The 21,916-nt window shown below is 34.6% G+C and overlaps 2 protein-coding genes across 2 annotated transcripts; both read left to right on the top strand.

Annotated features, from left to right (window-relative positions):
* Positions 1–2,118: 2,118 nt before the first annotated feature.
* Positions 2,119–4,031, top strand: LOC145592661 (putative protein phosphatase 2C 2). The gene is made up of 3 exons (XM_081649169.1): positions 2,119–2,534; positions 2,918–3,268; positions 3,444–4,031. Exons 1-3 carry the CDS (start codon positions 2,172–2,174, stop codon positions 3,789–3,791), a joined length of 1,062 nt encoding a protein of 353 aa, XP_081505295.1. The 5' UTR covers positions 2,119–2,171; the 3' UTR covers positions 3,792–4,031.
* A 2,149-nt stretch (positions 4,032–6,180) lies between these two features.
* LOC145591149 (clathrin heavy chain 1-like) lies at positions 6,181–21,459 on the top strand. Its single transcript, XM_081647551.1, has 31 exons — positions 6,181–6,308; positions 6,426–6,511; positions 6,796–7,000; positions 9,169–9,257; positions 9,373–9,451; positions 9,569–9,696; positions 10,815–10,913; positions 10,994–11,102; positions 11,438–11,517; positions 11,632–11,859; positions 11,951–12,016; positions 12,234–12,350; positions 12,998–13,195; positions 13,291–13,407; positions 13,543–13,602; positions 13,773–13,859; positions 14,048–14,131; positions 14,219–14,353; positions 14,454–14,516; positions 14,594–14,698; positions 15,927–16,039; positions 16,140–16,392; positions 16,506–16,642; positions 16,726–17,004; positions 17,083–18,085; positions 18,405–18,890; positions 19,000–19,170; positions 19,298–19,483; positions 20,209–20,331; positions 20,565–20,675; positions 20,909–21,459. The coding sequence occupies exons 2-31, from the start codon at positions 6,464–6,466 to the stop codon at positions 21,077–21,079; spliced, it is 5,130 nt and encodes a 1,709-aa protein (XP_081503677.1). The 5' UTR covers positions 6,181–6,308; positions 6,426–6,463; the 3' UTR covers positions 21,080–21,459.
* Positions 21,460–21,916: the final 457 nt, after the last annotated feature.

The following is a 21,916-nucleotide window of genomic DNA, read 5'->3' as shown; positions in this document are numbered from 1 at the left end:
CGCGTAGTATGCTATTACGGAGTAGTACTTTTGTACACTATATGTTGAGTTCATTAACTAACTCACATGTATAAGTATTGTCCCATATTAAATGAGTATTCCTTCCGTCTCTTAATTAGATGTCTACTTTTCTTTATTATGTGAGTAATAAATGTTAAAAATAGGTATCTAGTAAAGGGACGGAAAGAGTATAAAAGTAGGAGTAATTATTGAAATGTGTCTCTTAAGTTAAAATAATATAGAAAATTGTGTCCATTTGATATAATTATGGAGTTACTCTTTTTCATATACACACAAAAAAAAAAAAAAAAAAAAAAAAAAAAAAAAAAAAAAAAAAACTCAAGTGAGTGAGGCCCCCGATCCATTTAATTAACGCTATACAAAGCTTGTGATTTTTTACGAAAAAAATTTTCCATTTCAAAATAATATTCTTATATTCATAGTTACTTTTTATTTAATTTAATTAAAGAATAAGAAAAATTTTCCCATTTCCAAATTTCTACGGGAGTACTTAAAAAGATAATTAAAACAACTTGTTTAAGAAATCCACTCTTTCAACCAAATATGTGCAGTGACTACGTAAAAATAAGAATGGGTTAACTTATTTTGAAAGAAACATTCATTGCAAGTAAGAACCGGCAACCATTATTAAATTTCCGTGACAAACAGGAAGACAATAATTCTACTCACAATTATTAATTTAACAACTGATGACATCTCATACGTAAGAAATTTTTTTTTTAACACAAAGGGGAAATATTAATATATTAGATGATGATAAATCTGATGATCGAAATCATCAGATACAAAAGGTGATAAATGGTGGGTAGATCAAACCACACCAGATCATCAAAGTTAAACTTAGTACAAAGGATAAGAACATAAACTAGAGCATAAAACAAGATAGAGTTCAAAATAGCAGCATGAGTATAACAGTTCAGCACATCAAGGTCGACCTTCCTGCATATCAGTGATTTCCATAGTAAAACAGCAGCATGGCTATGACATCTCATACGTAAGAATTAAGTTGACTAAAAAGACTAGACAATTATACGGACGGTGTATTTGAAATAGCAAGCAGTAGTTGATGTTTAAGGTTCTTGTTTTCTAGATGTACGCCGTCAAATGTAATTATAGGACTTAAAATTAACTAGTCGATTATTTCATTAATCTTTTTTTATACTCCCTCCGTTTTATAATGTTAGACTCATATACTATTTTGGGCGTTTTAAAAAGATATATCCATATTGAATATATTTCATTTATAACTTGATTTTTTTTGGAATTAATAAGTTGTAAATTGATGACATGACTCTAAATATGAAAATCTTTACCTTAAATTATACAATTATGACTTGTGTTTTCCTAATAAAAAATTTAAAAAGTTAAATAAGGTAAACTAATTGTGAATTATGTTTTACTTTAATGTTAGATTCCAAATATATTTCTTTTCTTATTTTATGTGATTGATTCCATGTAGGACTAACATTTTGAAACGGAGGGAGTAACAAAATAAAAAATGATTCACTTAAGAAGGACGTTACCATTAGATTCTTAATATTTGCGTTCGAATCTTACATAATAAAAGTGATAGGTGGTGTTGATTTTTTTACCTCTCTTATTTATTCTCATAACTGTTACTCGTACATGTTTAACAATATTTCATTTGGATAATTATTGTCGTGTGAATGTGTAACACTAATATACAAAAATACAAAGTTACACATAATAATTAACGGAAATAGTAATTGTAATCTTGAACGAAAGAAAGTAAGAAACCGAGAAAAAACAAATGGTTTATCTTAGTTTCTTGACGCAACCTTTTGACGAACCAATCAAAAGTTCCAGATCTAATCACTATCAGCCGCTAAAATTAAGGACAAAGTCGGAGAAAGTTGGATTAAGAAATAGACCAAGTCTCCTCAACTTATGCACCACACCAAATATAAAGCAATTTTTGACCGTTGAACGGTTGACTCATCATAACCCCAACATCCCTATTCCCCTAATAGACTTCTTCATCAAAAAATCAACACTATATATAGAAACTTCGTATGAGCTATTCATAAATCTTAACCCAAAGTTTTTATTCACATAAATAGCTAGACTAGAGCTAATATTAAGGAGATCATTCAGATCAAAATTCTATACAAAAGATATAATAAGGAAAAATGAACTGTGCTGTTGTAGTACCAACTGTTACTCATAGTGGTAATACGAGTAATATTTACAACCATCACGCTAACCCTATATCACCTAATTTGATGGTAAGGTTTCAACAATTGGAAGGGCAAGTAAGAAATCATCATCATCATAATGAATTGCCGTTGATGAAGAGGAAAAGACCGGCGAGGATTAACGTTCCGATTGTTACATTGATGGAAAATGTTGTGAGTACACCTAGAGATCGTGTTGAGAAGATTGAAGTTGAAGAGGAGGGGTATGGAGTTTATAGTAAGAGAGGGATATCAAGGGCTCATTTGGAGGACCGTTATTCGGCTCGTGTTAATGATGTACATGGTTGCCTTAAGCAGGTAATTGTTGCATTTAAGATTTTAGTACCTTTGCTGATGTGATGATACCAATATAGTATACATAGTATGTTAACAACTCCGCATATTTTAGGAGATGTGAGACATAGTTTTTACTTGATAAAAATTAATTATGGACATGGTGGGTTTATAATATTTCATAAGTTTACCTAATGGTTAGTTGATAGTGTTAGAGTAAATTATTCTTGGTTGCTAAATGTTGCAATAAGAAAAACATTAAAATCAAATGAGTGACATACATAAGTATTTAGTAGTATACTCGTACATTTTATTTATGGAATTATTATGTACATGTTTTAAACAATAAAAATTACGGTGGCTAACAAATTCTTTTGCTTATGATTGATAATTTTGATCAATTGCAGGCATTCTTTGGAGTATTTGATGGACATGGCGGTCCAAAAGCAGCCGAGTTTGCAGCAGCAAGGCTAGGTGACAACATATTAGACCATGTAGGACAAGTTACCGGGGCCGAATCTGATAAACTGATTGAAGAGAAAATAAGAGATGGTTATCTAGCTGCTAACCAGGAGTTTCTTAACAAAAAATCTAGTGGTGGTGCTTGTTGTGTAACTGCATTGATCCAAGAGGGTAACCTTATGGTCTCTAATGTTGGTGATTGTCGCGCTGTTAGTAGCAGGGGTGGCCTTGCGGAGGCACTGACTACTGATCATAGCCCTTCGAGGGAAGATGAGAAAACTAGGATCGAATCCAAGGTATGACGAACTATATTCGATTATACGAAGTACATTTTTGTTAATAAAAAAAAATGTAACAAGAAGTTACATGATGGCTTACACAACCTAATCATTTTTTATATTCAAAACACGCATTTGTACATGTATAACTCATATGACACGGACTTATAAGTTGTATTGTTGTTTTACACAGGGTGGATACGTCGATTTTTGTAACGGAACATGGAGAATACAAGGTTCTCTTGCAGTGTCAAGAGCAATAGGAGACCAACATCTCAAGCAATGGGTAACAGCAGAACCTGAAACAAAAATCCTAACCATTAAACCAGAATTCGAGTTCCTAATCTTGGCCTCAGACGGCCTATGGAACAAGGTTAGCAATCAGGAAGCAGTAGATGTGGTTCTGCCCTTTTTTACAGGAGGGAGTAATAAGCCAGAGTTAAAGAATGCTTGTAGAAAGCTTGTGGACTTGTCAACAAGTAGGGGATCTAACGATGATACAACTGTAATGGTGATTCAGCTAGACAGATTTGCTCTTTAATATAGCTGATTATACAGGATTATAACCTTTTTTTGGCTTCAGATGTATATAAAAGGTATATAATTTGATTTGTATCAGTTAATTATCACTAAGCTAGCTTAGTGCATAGGGTCACAGGGGTAGATAACTAGCCATGAAAATATATAATAGTAGATTCCCTTCATTTTTTTTCCTTAAATTTTCAAGTTGATTGTAATATGGAATATTTGTTTCAACACCCTAATTCTATTAATTCAATAATATACTTTTCTATTATAATTCCTATACTATTAGAATGTATTCATGTTAATGCACGGGATATATTTAACTTACAAAGTAAAATAACGATAGAATAATTATTATCATTATTATTTTAAAGAAAGAGGAATGCTATTATGCTAATTAATACTAAGGTAGGGTTTGGAAGTTGTGAATCTTGTGATGACAAGGATGAAAGTTGACATTTCTTGCTCATGAATTTTCAAGCGTTAAGTACTTGCAAAATCCTATAAAATGAACTAAAAGTCTGAAACGTCTAGCTCCGAATTTGCACATATTACTTTCCAAAGCTTATTCCAAATCGTTTGCCGCCCTCTCATCTATCTATACTATATATTAAAAGGCGTTTCTAAATCAGTATACGTGACACGTGTCACTTTCCTCATTTCAATTCTCGATTATATGTGACACATGTCACTCTCCTCATTTCGATTCTCATTTCATGCATGTCATCAACTTATTAAAAGAAAATACGCATACAAGATTTGAACACATGACCTCTTATTTAACACACTCAATGTCTTACCACAAAGCTATGTCATACTTAGTGATCTTTTATGATCACCACAATATATTAATGTTTAGTGAAAGATAATATAAATACCAAATTCAATTACAAGATTTGATAATTGATTCATAGATTAAATGTATGTATATTAATAGTTAGCTATGTGCGATGACCTGGGGCATTGTCCGAGCCCAAATACTAGTTCGTCATAAAATAGCAAATTAATATCAAAAGTAAGTTCCCTATCATCTGAGTGAACCTTATATATATACAAATAATTATTTTCAAAATGTAACGTAGCTTTGACAATTAAGTTAGGAGCACAAAATATTGCGAATTGTACATAAATTTCAGTCTCCTAGGAGCCCAATCTAGGCTGCACTGCTATCCTTCAAATGTCACACTTCTTGAGCTACTTGACCTTAAGGTAGCCACTTGCTATGAGCATCACAGGCGTGGTTACTGGTTAGTCTAGCTACAAATGACTGTTAATAGCATAGATTTTATTTAATTTTAAAATAAAAACCTATAAATTTTTTTGCATAAAAAGATAGAACACCACAAAGACACCACATTGAATAATGTTCATATACTTCCTCTGTTTTTATTTATTTATTTTTATAATTGTAACATTTTTCTTTTCACGCTTGTCGATACATGTTTTTAATCGTTAATATCTTTAATTATCAATATGTAAAAATTAAAAACATCTGATATTAAAATTGTATAAATCGAGACGGATTTAATTTGTAATATGAATTACCTAAATAAACTTGGAAAATTGAATTTCTTCCACTGAATTAAATGATCATAAAAAATTTATCTAGCACCAAAATATAAATTAATTAAAGTAATAATAACTCTATTCGTTCATATGAGTGACAACTCCTTTTTTTTTTCCACGACGTATTAAAGATTACTCCACTTGTTAGTAAGCGTAACCTCATTTTTGAAAAATGTAATTCATTTTTCCCATTGATCCGAGTAACCTTATCCATCTAAGTAACCCACTTGTTCCCTGTCTTTACTCATGTTTCTTAATTAATTTTTTTTATCAATGTGTGGCCACGCCAATATCACATACTTCGTATAAGAATTTGTGTATAAACATTTGCACTATGATTTGCACTATGTTTGGATAACAATAGCGAAGGAAAAGGGATGGGAAGGGAAAAGAGGGAAGGAAAAGGGAGGTGGAGGTGGAGGTGGAGGGAGGGAGAAGGTGAATTATCATTTTGCTTCTAAATCTCTCAATGTAACAATCTTGTTAAAATAGGAAGGAAAATGGATCCTCCCTATTCTCGCTTGCATTAGATATCTAATTAAAGAATGGTGTCCTTCCATTTTTTTTTTTCTCTATCCAAGCATAATCTTGGCTTTTATTATGAAAAAATTGGAAAAAAAAATGCAAAAATGGAATTAAGTCTATACAATAGGCCCGTTGGGCTATTAGTACCTTCACCTCCAGTCCTCCAGTGCATAGATCTCAGCCCAAAAAAGAAAATAAATAATGTAATAAAATAAAAATGAGAAAGTGAAAATATTTTAAATTAAAAAAAAAAAAAGAATTTTTTTAACGAAATATAGCGCACTTGCACTAACGAAGCACATTTTAACACGATCTCTCAATTTATTTTTTCCATTTCTCCTCTTCACTTCTCTCCCTTCGTAAAATTCTTCAGATTTGCCAACTCGAATTTGAATCGCCATTGTTGATCTTCGTTAAGCTTTCTCTCTCCTCTTTTTGGCAAGTAAGGCCTGCGATCAACTCTTCTACTTGACTTTCTACGCTTTCTCTCTCTAATTCAATTCAATTTTCCACATTCAAATCAACATTTTTCCTTTTTTTTTTTTTTTTTTTTTTGCAGAATCTTTTGAATTTTTTCGACATTTCGATCTCGTAACAATGGCGGCGGCGGCGAATGCGCCGATCGTGATGAAGGAAGTTCTCACGGTTAGTTTTTTCTCAATTTATATACGGATCCATGCTTTGATTTTGATTTCATGCTGTAATATTTGGTGATTTGATGATTTTGTGAAGTTTGGATTGAGTAATGCTTATACATTTTGAAAAATTAGCTGGATCTGGATTGAATGTCATTTTGTGAATGTGTGATTTGACGATTTGATGAAATGCGAGTTTTAGACTGCAAATTATGGATCAGTGAGATTGATTTTGTTGTAATTTGAAATGAGAGGATTGATCGAAGTGGTAATTTTGTTGTTTCGTCGATGCAGTTGCCTAGCATTGGAATTAATCAACAATTCATCACATTTAACAATGTGACCATGGAATCAGAGAAGTATATATGTGTGCGGGAAACATCACCGCAAAATAGTGTTGTAATTGTTGATATGAGTATGCCGATGCAACCTTTAAGAAGGCCAATCACCGCAGATTCTGCTCTCATGAATCCGAATACTCGAATCCTTGCTTTGAAAGGTAGGAGAGATGTTTAATTATCTATGTATGCAATGAGTAACTTTTGCATTATAGTGAATTTTTAGCTAGTATATTTGTTTAGTGGTCACCAAAGCGATTGTTCCTCTATATTGTTGATTTTTTTCATGGTGGGTGAAATTTTAAAAGAGATAGACCAATGATGATGCTCACTCCTTTAAAGTATAAAATTTTCCTTTATCTATTTCTGATATGGTTTGAAATTGTAGGTCATTGCCCCACTTTCTAAATGTACTAAGTTGAACGTTGAACTATCTTATTCTTGATGTGAACCTTAACCAAGAATGTCACGTCAAAGAATATAAACTATTATTCCAAGATGCATGTATGTGTATGTGTACCTCATAATTCGTATTAATGGTTTTTCTTGTTGCTATGAGGATGATATCATGAGATTTTTGATTTCTCATAAATGTTTCATCTATTTTATTATATTAATATTCTAGAAAAGAACTACTAGCCAACTCATGAGGCATGGGTGGGGTAAAGTACTTCTTCCATTTCATTTCGTCCACTTAAGATTTGGCACATATTTTATGAAAACCAGTAGAGGGTCGGCCATTTGCATGTTAGACACTACTTAGAAGTGAATGGAATTTTTTGGAATTAGACAGAGAAAGAAATAGTATTAAGAGATTTTGTTGGAATAGGAATTCCAGAGGAAAGGTTGATCTAATTGAGAGAAAGAAAAGAGAAGGTGGAGCCCAAGTTTATGTGTTGTGGACTGGGGAGGAGTTTTATCCTTCTATTGATAAAAAAAATAATAATAATAAATTGGGATGAGCCAAAATGGTTGAGTGGAAGATAATTGGAGGGATCGAGGTAGTAGTATTGACTATTGAGTTATTGACATATGGTGCATTAACTCTAAATGCGAGCTTGTTTAGAGAATTGAGATAGGCGAGACCCTTTAGTGGCTTATTTCTTGGTTATTTGACTTTGTGTACTAAACAGTTTCAAACCCATGCTCTATGGGGTTGACACTTCAACCGTGACAAAATAATATGGTTTTGTTTTTTGAATAATTGGCAAATGCGGTTCATGGAGATGTACCTTTGCTAGATACTTCAAGCTTTTAACCATTCCCTATTAGCATAGGTTTTTTGTCGTATTTATTTATTTATTTATTATTATTATTATTATAAAATTAAACCTAGTCATCCCGTATTTGATTCCCAATTTCTCATTTAGCTATACCAAAAGGGTTTTTAGCTATTTTGTGAATTTGCGATGATAAGACTGCTTCATTATTTTTGGAAGCTTAGTAAGACCAACTTCTCACACTGTCATACCTGCAAACGGAAAGACTTTGGCTTAACATGAATGATGAATGGTGTTAGGAAGGATTGGCTGTGAATAAGAGATTCTTTATAGTCAGGAACATGTGGCTATGTGCTTAACTGGGCTTATTAACGAAATCCTCAAGTTTATTTTTAGGATTTTTCTTCAATTAAGGTATATTTGAGTGTAAAAACTGAGCTAAGTTTCTGATGATTTAAAGAGTTGGCTCAAAGATACAGGTTTGTGATATTCCCATGCGAGGACTCAAATGTACAGTCAATGCTGAAGTGTATATTGATCTCAAGGGTGGTTATTTTGTTACCTCCGTGCTTCAATGTGCACTCTTATTGTAACCAAAATGAGTTTCTTGGATAGTCTTTGTGAATCTATGAAAAGGGGTTTTTGAGTGCTGGAAATTGCTGTTATGAGGTGACTGAGGAAGTAATGAATGAGACGAGGAAGTAGTTATTTTGTTTTTGCAAATATGTCTTAATATGAAGGCATGGGGATGTAGGTTCTTCATGAGTATAATGTGGTGCTTTTGATATTTGAACAAAGACCTAATGATTTTTGTTTGAGTTATTTTTTCAGCAACGAGTCTGTGGTGAGGTTTGGGAACTGTTGCGAAGACTTTAAAACATGTCCGGGTCTTAATTTGGTCTTATCTGTTATTTACAGCAGCTAATACAACAATCAGCTCATGTTTTTAGTCTTAATATGACAAGTATAGTTGACTAATCTCGTGAAACAAGAAATTTAAAATGGCTTACTTTAAAAATTTGCTGTAGCCAAATGAGCTGGGCTAATAGCTGTTTGATCACCTTTCATGGATGATGAAATTTATGATTTTTCATGGTTTTTTTGTGTAGCTCTACTTCCTGGGACCACCCAAGACCACTTGCAGATATTTAACATTGAAACAAAAACGAAGGTGAAATCACACCAAATGCCTGAGCAGGTAAATTCCTAAAACCATAATTAAGGAGTAATGCTTGGTTATATCGGACTACACTGCATTTCCCTTTTTTTCTATTCATTGTTTCATTGGACCCATAATCTTTGCTTTTGTGTAGGTTGTCTTTTGGAAGTGGATTTCTGCAAAAATGCTTGGACTCGTGACTCAGACATCAGTTTATCATTGGTCAATTGAAGGTGGGATGTAGTTTGCATGTTTGATCTCCTTACCCTTGCTTTCCTAGCAAACATGTGCACTGCTGTTGTGGTTTATCTTGCCCTTTTAACAACCTTACTGTGACTTTTGAAATGCAGGTGATTCTCAACCTGTAAAAATGTTTGAAAGGACTGCTAACTTAGCAAACAATCAAATAATCAACTATAAATGTGACCCATCTGAAAAGTGGTTGGTCTTGATTGGTATTGCACCTGGTTCCCCTGAGGTGAGAAACTCATCTGGTCATATCTGCTGCACAAATATTGCATCTGCTCATTGCTGATTTTTGAATGCTTGTGAGTATCAACCAAAGCTGGTATTGGGCAGTGCCAGCAAGGATGGCCCAGCTCAGGCATGGTGAGGGCATGGCCTTGCTGATGCAATCTGGTTTTGTGTTGTGTCTTGGCCGTGTTTAAAGAGGTTACATGATTCTGGATTTTCTTGGTGGATTAGCAGTCGGCCCCTATATCTTAGTAGTATGTAGTATACGATTTCTGAAAATACCCAATTTAATAGATGGTTTGATTCGTGTATCCTTTTAGTCATGGTCCACATGCTGTGCCAAATATGGTCTGACAGTATGGCCTTTCTGTGCTGTGCCTTTTGTTGATCCGTTGGCATATCATGTGGCCTCACCCAGCATGATTTGGTTTCAGCCTTATACTCATCCTCCCTTGTAAAATTGCAATAGGTCATAATTATCCTAACACCCCGCATCATCATCCCTTGTTCTTAGTTTCTTACTTTGCGCATGAAATAGTGTAATTACAAAATTGTTGTACCCTGTGAGAATGAGCTGTTTAAAGTGTTGAAATCCATTTCGAAGTGAATAGCAGACTCTTCTATTTTAGTAATCAGATTCTACTTTTTCCGTACTTGTAAATCATTGAGAGAAAACATGAAGCTCTAAGCTTTGTCGAGCTTATAGACAAGTATTCCCCCCTCATCTTTCTAGGTGTTGATGATTTAATGTACGCTAAAATTTGTGTTTATCAACTTAAAACTATGTTAAATACTTGGTTTGGACTGGGCTTCTGGAAGTTGGTTTTTCAGGTCTTGGATTTACACAGTCTGCTGTTCTTTCCTACACTTTGAGCTCTGTGCAAACTAAATTAGGTTTGCTAATCTGTCTCTATGGGTTTTCATGTCAAGTAGTTGTTGTGCGCTGGTTTTGTTTGTTCTCTTCTTTTGGTATAGTTATGCTGAGTTAAGGATTGGCAGTGGTGTGTTTAAATTTCTTGCCTGCATTAATTTATTTAATTATGGAGACACTTTAGTTTCTGAATGCTTCTCTGTTTTATCTCTGACATCATAGTTTTCTGATATAATTTATTCCTATTATAGAGGCCTCAACTTGTGAAAGGAAGTATGCAGCTCTATTCTCTGGATCAGCAGCGCAGTCAAGCTCTTGAAGCTCATGCTGCATCATTTGCCTCACATAAAGTGTGATATTTCCCCTTCTTGACTTTCTTGGATATCTATTTTACATTCAAAATTCTTTAATACTCCCTTATTTTTCATAGGTCCCTGGCAATGAGAACCCTTCTACTCTTATTGTGTTTGCTACGAAGTCCATGAATGCTGGCCAGGTTACTTCAAAGTTGCATATTATAGAACTTGGTGCCCAGCCAGGTTTGTACTCTTTTTTTTTTTTTTTTTTTTTTTTTTGTTTGTTATTATCCCCCAATTCCTTTCTTAGTGAGCTTGTATGTGTTGTCATATCGATTTTGTTCTTGCTAGTATCTTTATGCCAAATCCAGTTCATTACTATTACATTAATATAATATGTTACTAGAAATAATATCTTATATAGTTGTTCTCTGTTAAAGGCATCATTATTTCCTGAAATAATTCGGACCTAAGTCATTAGTGCATCAGCGCATGTAATAAGTTGTATTTCCTTGCCTTTGGTATGAGTATGGTGTGTAGTGTGTTTCATCTGTTTTGACATAGTGCTAAATTGACAGGAAAGCCAGGCTTTACAAAGAAGCAAGCTGATCTATTCTTCCCTCCTGATTTTGCTGATGATTTTCCAGTTGCTATGCAGGTAGTTCCTAGATTATATTCTCATTTTGTGCAGGCACATTAAAGTACATGCTGCGTCTTTAGTTACTATTATCCACCACTCCTTGTTGATTAAATTCATTTAATGCTTCTCCAGATGTCCCAAAAGTATGGTTTAATTTATGTTGTTACCAAGCTTGGACTGCTATTTGTGTATGACCTTGAGACTGCCAGTGCTGTTTATCGGAATCGAATCAGTCCAGATCCAATTTTTTTGACATCAGAAGCCGCATCAGCTGGAGGTTTCTATGCCATCAACCGAAGGGGCCAGGTTCTTCTTGCCACTGTCAATGAGGCTACTATTGTTCCTTTTGTCAGCGGGCAGGTGTGTTTATAATAAAATTCTTTTCTAGATTTGGAAAAAATTAATGAGCTGTTATTGAGTATTATAATCTATATGGATCTGGTTGTTGCAGTTGAACAATTTGGAGCTTGCTGTTAATCTTGCCAAAAGGGGTAATCTCCCTGGTGCAGAAAATCTGGTATGTTGATTTTTATTTTCCCAGTGGTTCTTTGATTTGAGGTCATGCTTTATCATTGTTTTGAATCTGGTGTTTGGCTGACTTAGAATAACTGATAAATAATCTGCCTAAGCCCTAAAGGAAAAAAAAAAATAAATCATATTTATATCATGCACTTTTCCTGTTGCTATTTTGATGATTGTTTATTTGCTAAACTGCCATCTTCTACTTATTTCAGGTTGTCCAGCGTTTCCAAGAGTTGTTCTCCCAAACTAAGTATAAGGAAGCTGCAGAGCTTGCTGCTGAATCCCCACAAGGGATCCTGCGTACTCCTGACACTGTTGCAAAATTTCAGGTTTTCCCCATGTGCATTTTTTTCATGTCAAATTGATGCCTTTTATCATATGTGCTATTTGGCTTCGTCTGGTTCGTAGTTGTTCCTTTTAGCATTGATTGTTGTTAATTAGCTTATGGATGGACAATTGCAGTTCTTATTTAGTTTGTATTGCTTCAGCTTCCACCGTTCGTCTCCTCTCCTCTTTCATTTGTTTTGATCTAGTTATTATTTATATTCATACTCTTTTTATGGGACACATCAGTTATAATGAGCTTAGAGTTAAACACGAGTAGGCCACTGTTGCATATGATTAAGTTACAAGTTCTCTTATTTCTTGAAAATCATGTCAATTATATCTTAATGTTTTCTTGGTAGATTTTATCAATCATGCTTCTTAAGAGTAGAAATCAGAAACCTATGGATCTAGGGGGCAAGTTTTAGTTGCATTGGATTTGGATATCTGGACACAGCTACATCTCATATTGTCTAAAACAGAGGCTTCATTAAATCATTATGCTCAATTTATTTTCAGATGAGCTATATTCCACAACATGTGAAAAACATAGAAATTATTGTTATAAATGAAGGCCATGGAGCATGAAGCTATTTTGTGTATTGGTTTGCTGTAAAGCAGAATTTCATTTTCTGGTGGTTTGTTATTGCAGAGTGTTCCTGTTCAGTCAGGGCAGACACCGCCTCTGTTGCAATACTTTGGGACACTTTTAACTAGAGGAAAGCTCAATGCATTTGAATCTTTGGAACTATCCCGCCTTGTTGTGAATCAGAACAAGAAAAATCTGTTAGAGAACTGGCTAGCAGAGGACAAATTGGAGTGCACTGAGGAACTTGGAGATCTAGTGAAGGTATATTGACAGTTATTTTATGGTTATCTTTTTAATTCATTTGCTTGTGACTGTTGAATGTTATTTGATGTTCCGTACACCTTTTGATTTTGCAGACTGTTGACACAGACCTTGCCTTGAAAATATATATTAAAGCTAGAGCAACTCCGAAGGTTGTTGCTGCCTTTGCCGAGCGTAGGGAGTTTGATAAAATTCTCATTTATTCTAAGCAGGTAAAGATAGATCTTCATTTTACTATATTCTATTTCTATATGTTGTTATGCTATAAGTTAGCTCTATTCACATTTGTTTCTTTACTCTCACTATTACATGTGCTGTAGTTGTTTTACATTTTTCTTTTGATGTAGGTCGGTTACACACCAGATTACTTGTTCCTCCTTCAAACCATTCTTCGAACAGATCCTCAGGTATGTTTTCTGACTACTTGCTTTTTTTTTTTTTTTTTTTTTTTTTTTTTTTTTTTTGCCATTTTAAAAGACTGGAAAAAAGCTGTGGTATACTTTATTCCATTAACTGTGTGATAGGTCATTGAAGAAAATGTTGTAATCTGTGCTTATTTGTCTAATGCTCATTACAGGGTGCTGTCAATTTTGCGTTGATGATGTCCCAAATGGAGGGAGGGTGTCCTGTTGATTATAACACAGTAACCGATCTTTTTCTTCAGGTGTGGATGTTTTCCTTCTTTACACTGTTGCTAGTTCTTAGTTAAATTTTCGCGTGGAACCTGTAAAATTTGAAGAATTGTATACCTATTACCTTCTTGCTATTTCATTTAAAGAAAGTGATATTCTGTGGTTGTTGTGTTTGTTTGTCAAAACGTATGAACCTTTTTTCTCTCTTTGTGTGTCTCAGAGGAACTTGATACGGGAAGCAACCGCATTTCTTCTAGATGTTTTAAAGCCAAATTTGCCTGAACATGGTTTTTTGCAAACTAAGGTATGGCATCAACTGATTTAATGGATGGTAGAGGTATCTTTATAATCATCAACAATACTTGAGCATTTTGACTTGTGGATGATGCAGGTTTTGGAAATCAATCTTGTTACCTTCCCTAATGTGGCTGATGCCATTTTGGCTAATGGAATGTTTAGTCACTATGATCGTTCTAGAGTTGCTCAGCTTTGTGAGAAAGCTGGTTTATACATCCAAGCTCTTCGGGTAATTGGTCTTCAAATTCTTTTCTTATTGATCCTTTTCAACCTTGTTATGAATTGAGGTCCCTTACTAACATATATATATATTTCAATAATTTTTGCAGCATTATACTGATTTACCAGATATAAAACGTGTTATCGTGAACACTCATGCAATAGAACCACAGGTTAAATTTTATCCGGTTGGTTTTATTTTATTTACTTGAATTGATTGGGTTGTTGCTAACAATTTGGACATGTGCAGGCACTTGTTGAGTTCTTTGGGACTCTATCACGTGAGTGGGCATTGGAGTGCATGAAGGACCTTTTACTTGTCAATCTTAGGGGCAACCTTCAGATTATTGTTCAGGTATTCTCACAATTGCTCTCTATTGACTTCTAAGCAAATATGAAGTAATTTTAAGTTATACAAATACAGATGTTATACCTCTTGACTTAAGTCCAAATATAGGGTATGTCCTTGTGTCTTAAATTTTTGTACGTGTTCAATATTCAAGCACATATTATGGATATAGGCAATGACTCAAGGCTAATGAGATTGGACCACAGATGTCAAAAGTGGTCTATTATTATAGGGTGGTTTGATTTACTGCTCTTGCTTTAATAAACAAGTATTTTTCGTAGAATATGGAACTTGAATTAGATATTATTATAGGGTGGTCTATAGTAGCTAGTGTGGAATACACCATTGAAAGTGGTTAGATAGAGATAAAATTGTATTGTAAAAGAGAGGTTGAAAGTTTGATAGGATGGAGAGAGAAATAGGAAAAAAGTATGATGAAGATTCTAGGACACCACAAAATGGAAAGTGTGGAGACGGATTTGGATGGAGGGGATGTGATTAATGAATGTAACTTACTATGAGAAAATTATGAATGTTACGCTAGATAATTATTATTATCATGTATCGAAAGTATATTAAAAATTAAAATAAAGGAAACTAATACCTTTATACATGAATATAACTTAGGACACCACAAAATGGAAAGTGTTGAGATGAAGTTGGGATGGAGGGGGTATAATTTTAAGTATATAACTTGGTCTTAGCATATTATGGATGTTACACTGGATAATTAATCTTACCATGTGTCCAACTTATATTAAAATAAGTAAGGGAATTTACACCTTTTTCAAGAAAAAAAACCCTTTATTTTTTTTGATTTTTTGAGGTTGAACTTTGACAAAAGATTACCTTCATTCATAATTATTGCTAGAATTTCAAAATAATACAATATTAGTATTTTTGTAAATTTTCTTTTAAAATAACATGTAATATGTAATAATACCAATTTCATATGATGAATTAAGGTGCATTTTTACATAATCAATATTCATAGTTTATGAAAGTATAATGTAAATACAGCTCCAGATATGTGTTGTATTATGTTATTATAAACTACTAATTTAATTTATCTGTATACATTTATAGAGATAACAGACTTAAATTGAACGTATCATTTTTCCTTTAACTTGAGCATGTCATGTCAAAATCTAGTTATTGCTTTCACCAGTACTATTAGCTAACAATTAAGTATACTTCCACTTAATTGGATGTTTATGCTGTTTGATATTTGCAGGCTGCTAAGGAGTATAGTGAGCAGTTAGGAGTAGATTCATGCATTAAGCTGTTTGAGCAATTTAAGTCATATGAAGGGCTATACTTTTTTCTTGGATCATATTTGAGCTCCAGGTAATATTCTACAAAATGAGGGCCTGTTTAACTCTGTTTATAAAATTTTCATTGTTATTATCTTATTCCAATTGTCACCTCATTTTATTTTTCTATGTAGTGAGGATCCTGAAATTCACTTTAAATATATCGAATCAGCTGCCAAAACCGGACAGTTGAAAGAAGTAGAAAGAGTGACTAGAGAATCCAACTTTTATGATGCTGAGAAGACGAAAAATTTCTTGATGGAAGCTAAACTTCCTGATGCACGTCCTCTGATTAATGTCTGTGATCGTTTTGGATATGTTCCAGATCTCACACACTACCTATATGTAAACAACATGCTTCGTTATATAGAAGGCTATGTTCAGAAGGTATGACCACCATATAGATGTGTTTCTTTCTGTTGGAGCATGTATAGTTTAGATCCTTGAATTTTGATACTGTATTATAATATTGCTGACAAGGACTCATCTGGATGTGTTAGGTTAATCCGGGAAATGCTCCGCTAGTTGTTGGGCAGCTGCTTGATGATGAATGCCCTGAAGATTTTATCAAGGGTCTGATACTCTCTGTTCGCTCTCTTCTTCCAGTTGAGCCACTAGTGGAGGAATGTGAGAAGAGGTGCTGACATTTCGATGAATATTTTTACTTCTTGTTCTCTATTTTCATGATCTGCTTTGTCATTTTTTTCTTTTATATTTCAGGAATCGACTTCGCCTGCTCACTCAATTTCTTGAGCATCTTGTTAGTGAAGGAAGCCAAGATGTGCATGTGCACAATGCACTGGGAAAAATTATCATTGAGAGTAACAATAATCCAGAGCACTTTCTCACTACTAACCCATACTATGATTCACGTGTTGTGGGTAAATATTGTGAGAAGCGTGACCCCACCCTTGCAGTAGTTGCATATAGGAGAGGACAATGTGACGATGAGCTTATCAATGTCACAAATAAGAATTCTTTGTTCAAGCTACAAGCAAGGTTAGTGAATACCTAAGCATTTTTATCATTGTGATGTAATTATTGAAAAGTGCTTATTGATTTATCCTTCTATTCCAGATATGTTGTTGAAAGAATGGATGGTGATCTTTGGGAGAAAGTCCTCAATCCTGAGAATGAGTATAGGAGGCAGATCATTGATCAAGTTGTGTCCACTGCTTTGCCTGAAAGCAAGAGTCCAGAACAAGTTTCTGCTGCAGTCAAAGCTTTTATGACAGCTGATCTCCCTCATGAATTAATTGAACTTCTTGAAAAGATTGTTTTACAGAACTCTGCTTTCAGTGGGAATTCAAATCTGCAAAATCTCCTCATATTGACAGCCATTAAAGCAGATTCATCTAGAGTCATGGATTATGTCAACAGGCTGGATAATTTTGATGGACCTGCAGTTGGAGAAGTGGCTGTTGAGGCCCAACTCTATGAAGAAGCATTTGCAATTTTCAAGAAATTCAATCTGAACGTGCAGGCGGTTAATGTACTGTTGGATAATATTGAAAGCATTGACCGGGCTGTGGAGTTTGCATTCCGGGTTGAAGAAGATGCTGTTTGGAGCCAAGTTGCGAAGGCTCAGTTGAGAGCAGGGTTGGTCAGTGATGCAATAGAGTCATTTATACGTGCAGAGGATTCCACACAATTTTTGGATGTGATTCGTGCTTCTGAAGATGCAGATGTCTATCATGACCTGGTGAAGTATCTTCTTATGGTTAGGCAGCAAACAAAGGAGCCTAGGGTGGATAGCGAACTCATATATGCTTATGCCAAGATCGATAGGTTGAGTGACATTGAGGAATTTATTCTCATGCCAAATGTTGCCAACCTCCAAAATGTTGGTGATCGCTTATTTGATGAAGCTTTATATGAAGCTGCAAAGATAATATATGCTTTTATCTCTAACTGGGCGAAGCTAGCTGTTACTCTAGTGAGGCTTAAGCAATTCCAAAGTGCTGTTGATGCGGCACGGAAAGCTAATAGCGCAAAGACATGGAAGGAAGTTTGTTTTGCTTGTGTTGATGCTGAAGAATTCAGATTAGCTCAGATTTGTGGTCTCAACATCATTATACAGGTACTTGGAAATAAATAATTATGGCAGTATGATTTATCTGTTTGTTTATATTCTTTATGCGGGGGTGAGGGGCTGTTTTTGTTAAATTTTACATTGATTACCTGCTTGATAATGACTGTTTACATGCCTGAAAATTGGTCTGATATGCTGAGAAGGGTTATATTCTTTTGTTTTTGGTTTAAGCATGTCACAGGTTTCTATAAGCTACTTCCTTATGCTTTAACCTTGATATGCTGTGTTTAGGCTAGCGATATGTATATTATCTGTTTGTGGAAGACTGATAGTTTGATATTGTCTTATGTGTGTGTCAAAATTTTAGGTCGATGACATGGAAGAGGTCAGTCAGTATTACCAGAACAGGGGCTGTTTCAACGAGATAATCTCCTTGATGGAAAGTGGTCTGGGATTGGAACGTGCACATATGGGCATCTTTACTGAACTGGGGATACTTTATGCTAGATATCGCTCTGAGAAGCTTATGGAGCACATCAAGCTGTTCGCTACTCGTCTAAACATTCCTAAGGTTATCAGAGCATGCGATGAACAGCAGCACTGGAAAGAACTCACATATTTGTACATTCAATATGATGAATTTGATAATGCTGCTGTGACTGTAATGAATCATTCTCCAGAGGCCTGGGATCACATGCAGTTCAAAGATGTCGTGGCTAAAGTTGCCAGTGTAGAGCTGTACTACAAAGCTGTGCATTTCTACCTACAGGAGCATCCTGATCTAATAAATGATATGCTTAATGTGCTGGCACTTCGTTTGGACCATACACGTGTGGTTGATATAATGAGAAAGGTTGGTTATTTATCCTTTTTTTATAAATATATTTCCTTTGATGCCTCAAAATGATTGTTGTCTGAATTAGTTTGGGCAATCTTTTCACTTAATATCTCTTGTTTTGTAGGCGGGTCACCTGTATCTTGTGAAGCCATACATGATTGCTGTCCAGAGCAATAATGTCTCTGCTGTAAATGAGGCCCTGAATGAAATATATGTTGAGGAGGAAGACTATGATAGATTGCGAGAGTCAATTGATTTACATGATAACTTTGATCAGATAGGACTTGCACAAAAGGTGATTGCATTATCTCCTGTTTTTGCTTTTATTTTGGTGGCAGCTTTGTTGTTTTCTTCAATTGACGTACGTTGATAAAGAGGGGCATACAATTTCTCTCATACTTACATAGTAATGTTGATGACAGATTGAGAAACATGAGCTTCTTGAGATGAGACGTGTTGCTGCTTATATCTATAAGAAGGCAGGTCGATGGAAGCAATCTATTGCACTGTCTAAGAAAGATAAACATTATAGAGATGCGATGGAAACATGTTCACAATCTGGTGACCGTGAACTGGCAGAGGAGTTGTTGGTTTATTTCATACAGGAGGTACATTTTTTTTTCCTTGTCTTTTAATGATGGCCCGCATTTTTGGCATGGGTTAGCTGGAGATATTCTCTTCGTGCCTCCGTTTTGGCATTATATGCCTTGTTCTCTTCACTTAGTATATACAAACTTAAATCATTTTTGCTGTATTTAAATTGTTTTTACTGATATTTAAATAATTTTGTTGAACTTATATTAAATTTTGCCGATTAAAGCTTATGTTTACTAAATTGTTATTATGTTTGTTCTTTTGAAGTAATGGATTTCACAGGGCATTGTTAGTGCTTACGTTTTTTTTTTTATTTATTTATTTATTTATTTTTTTTTTTTTTGGGGGGGGGGGGGTGGTGGGGGTACATGATGGAACACGGAATATGTTGAAATTGCAGTAAATATGATGTTTATTATTTTGTAACAATTCTTCTTTTTTCAAGATACTTATGAAATACCCTGGTTTCTCTTGGAGTATTGATGTTGTTTTAAAAACCCATGTGCTCATGACTACATGAGCAACCTGATAGGCTGATATTAGTCTCAACTGGTTAGATGTAATGCTATGTACATATCTGAACCTATTTGGAGCCTGCTAACTGTAAAAATCCAAACTAGGTTGCTGCTGTTATGTCAGATGAGGCCTATTTAATCTACAATATGGGGATTATCATCTTTTGTAAACTGACAAGTACCATCTTTTTTGGGGCTAACTTTCATTGAATTTACTTTTGCAGGGGAAGAAAGAGTGCTTTGCTTCATGCCTTTTTGTTTGTTATGATGTGATACGTCCAGATGTTGCCCTTGAGCTTGCCTGGATGAACAATATGATCGATTTTGCCTTCCCATACTTATTGCAGGTAACAAATGTGGTTCTCATTGTAGGAAAGGATTGTAAGTGGTTTTTTTAAAAATCTTTTCTAGTACAAGTTTGCCAGTATACTAACTGGATACTTGGTTGCTGGGATTGTGAGACTGATTATTGGTCATTGAATACACAAATCATAATAAGTTCAGAACATTTTAGAGCACAGTTTTGTACTGCCGTATTTTGCATTAGAAGTAAATTTCTCATATATGGTCTCTCTTGCAGTTTATCCGTGAGTACACAGGCAAGGTTGATGAACTTATCAAGGACAAAATTGAAGCCCAGAAGGAAGTGAAGGCTAAAGAGCAGGACGAGAAGGACGTAATTGCTCAACAGGTAGCTACCTATGGTCTTTATGTTTCTATCATATTTTCCAACTTCTGTTCGTTATTTTCTAGTGTCCACATATACTGGCTGCTGAACTCCCTTTTTCACCCGTCCTAATCTAATCTTTAAAGAATTGCTCTGATATCATCATCTTTGCATTTCTTCTCTGTCTTGCGCATACACATCATCCTTTTACACCTTTTCCATTCCTGAATAGAAACTAATCTATACCTTTGATGCAGAATATGTATGCTCAGTTGCTGCCTCTGGCTTTGCCTGCTCCTCCAATGCCAGGTTCTGTACCTATGGGAGGAATGGGAGGTTATGGACCTCCTCCCCCTATGGGAGGAATGGGCGGTATGGGAATGCCTCCTATGCCAGCTTATGGAATGCCACCTATGGGAAGCTATTAGTTTGCATAGTTCGGGGAATTCATTCTATCCTGAGCTTCCTTCGCATCATGCTGTTGAGCTGCAGTTTGAAATTTTGCTGTGCTAATTATTCTGACGGAAGCTTCAACACTTTCTTATGTGCTATACTCGAACTGGACAATAAAAGGTCAATCTGAGAATAATGTTGAATTTTTGCATTCTTTTTAGGTGATATATGGTTGATGTACATTTTTGTATCTTCATTCTTTGACACAAGCTTATTCTTTTTGGCTGCTGCTGCTTGTAAGCCAGCTGAAGTCCGTTTTGAGTTGCAAATTGATTTTGAACGGCAGTAAAATTTTCCACTATTTCCCAGTTCAATTTATTAATTGATTCCATCTAGAGCTATATTTTTCTCCAAAGTGTTTGTCCAAATTGATTCCATCTAGAGTTATATTTTTCTCCAAATTGATTTAGTAGTTTTGTTTGGTCATACGAGGTATTTATTTAATGGATTCTTTATTGTTTGTCAAACTTCCCCAACTGACATGAAAGAAAGACAAAGAGAGTGCATATATATAGGGCTGATCATTCCGAATTTGAAGATTAATTTCCTTCTGGACCTAATTTTGATTTTTGATTTCTCTTTAATAAAGTTCCACCTCTTTACTTATTTCCACTTTCCATTATATATTATTGCCTAAGTGAGAAATTGTTGTAGATCAAAACATCCCTAATGGTTGTTGTAGCGAGAGACTTGACAATTGGAGAAGCTTTGTTACCGTTTTTAAATGAGAGAAGCTTTGCGAAATGTGGAGACATGCTTATTGACAATTGGTGACACATTTAAATACTTCAAATAACAAGTTCTATTAACCA

The sequence above is a fragment of the Chenopodium album genome, chromosome 18, assembly GCF_948465745.1.
Source record: "Chenopodium album chromosome 18, dcCheAlbu1.1, whole genome shotgun sequence".
Lineage (NCBI taxonomy): Eukaryota > Viridiplantae > Streptophyta > Magnoliopsida > Caryophyllales > Amaranthaceae > Chenopodium > Chenopodium album.
This window is presented reverse-complemented; position numbering and strand designations above follow the sequence as displayed.

Excerpts from the sequence above, each read along its gene's own strand:
- LOC145592661 (XM_081649169.1), top strand. The coding sequence starts at position 2,172 with ATGAACTGTGCTGTTGTAGTACCAACTGTTACTCATAGTGGTAATACG. Across the intron at positions 2,535-2,917 it reads TACATGGTTGCCTTAAGCAG|GCATTCTTTGGAGTATTTGA; the intron begins GTAATTGTTGCA and ends GATCAATTGCAG. Across the intron at positions 3,269-3,443 it reads AAACTAGGATCGAATCCAAG|GGTGGATACGTCGATTTTTG; the intron begins GTATGACGAACT and ends TGTTTTACACAG.
- LOC145591149 (XM_081647551.1), top strand. The coding sequence starts at position 6,464 with ATGGCGGCGGCGGCGAATGCGCCGATCGTGATGAAGGAAGTTCTCACG. Across the intron at positions 11,860-11,950 it reads TTCCTTTTGTCAGCGGGCAG|TTGAACAATTTGGAGCTTGC; the intron begins GTGTGTTTATAA and ends TGGTTGTTGCAG. Across the intron at positions 14,517-14,593 it reads CTCATGCAATAGAACCACAG|GCACTTGTTGAGTTCTTTGG; the intron begins GTTAAATTTTAT and ends GGACATGTGCAG.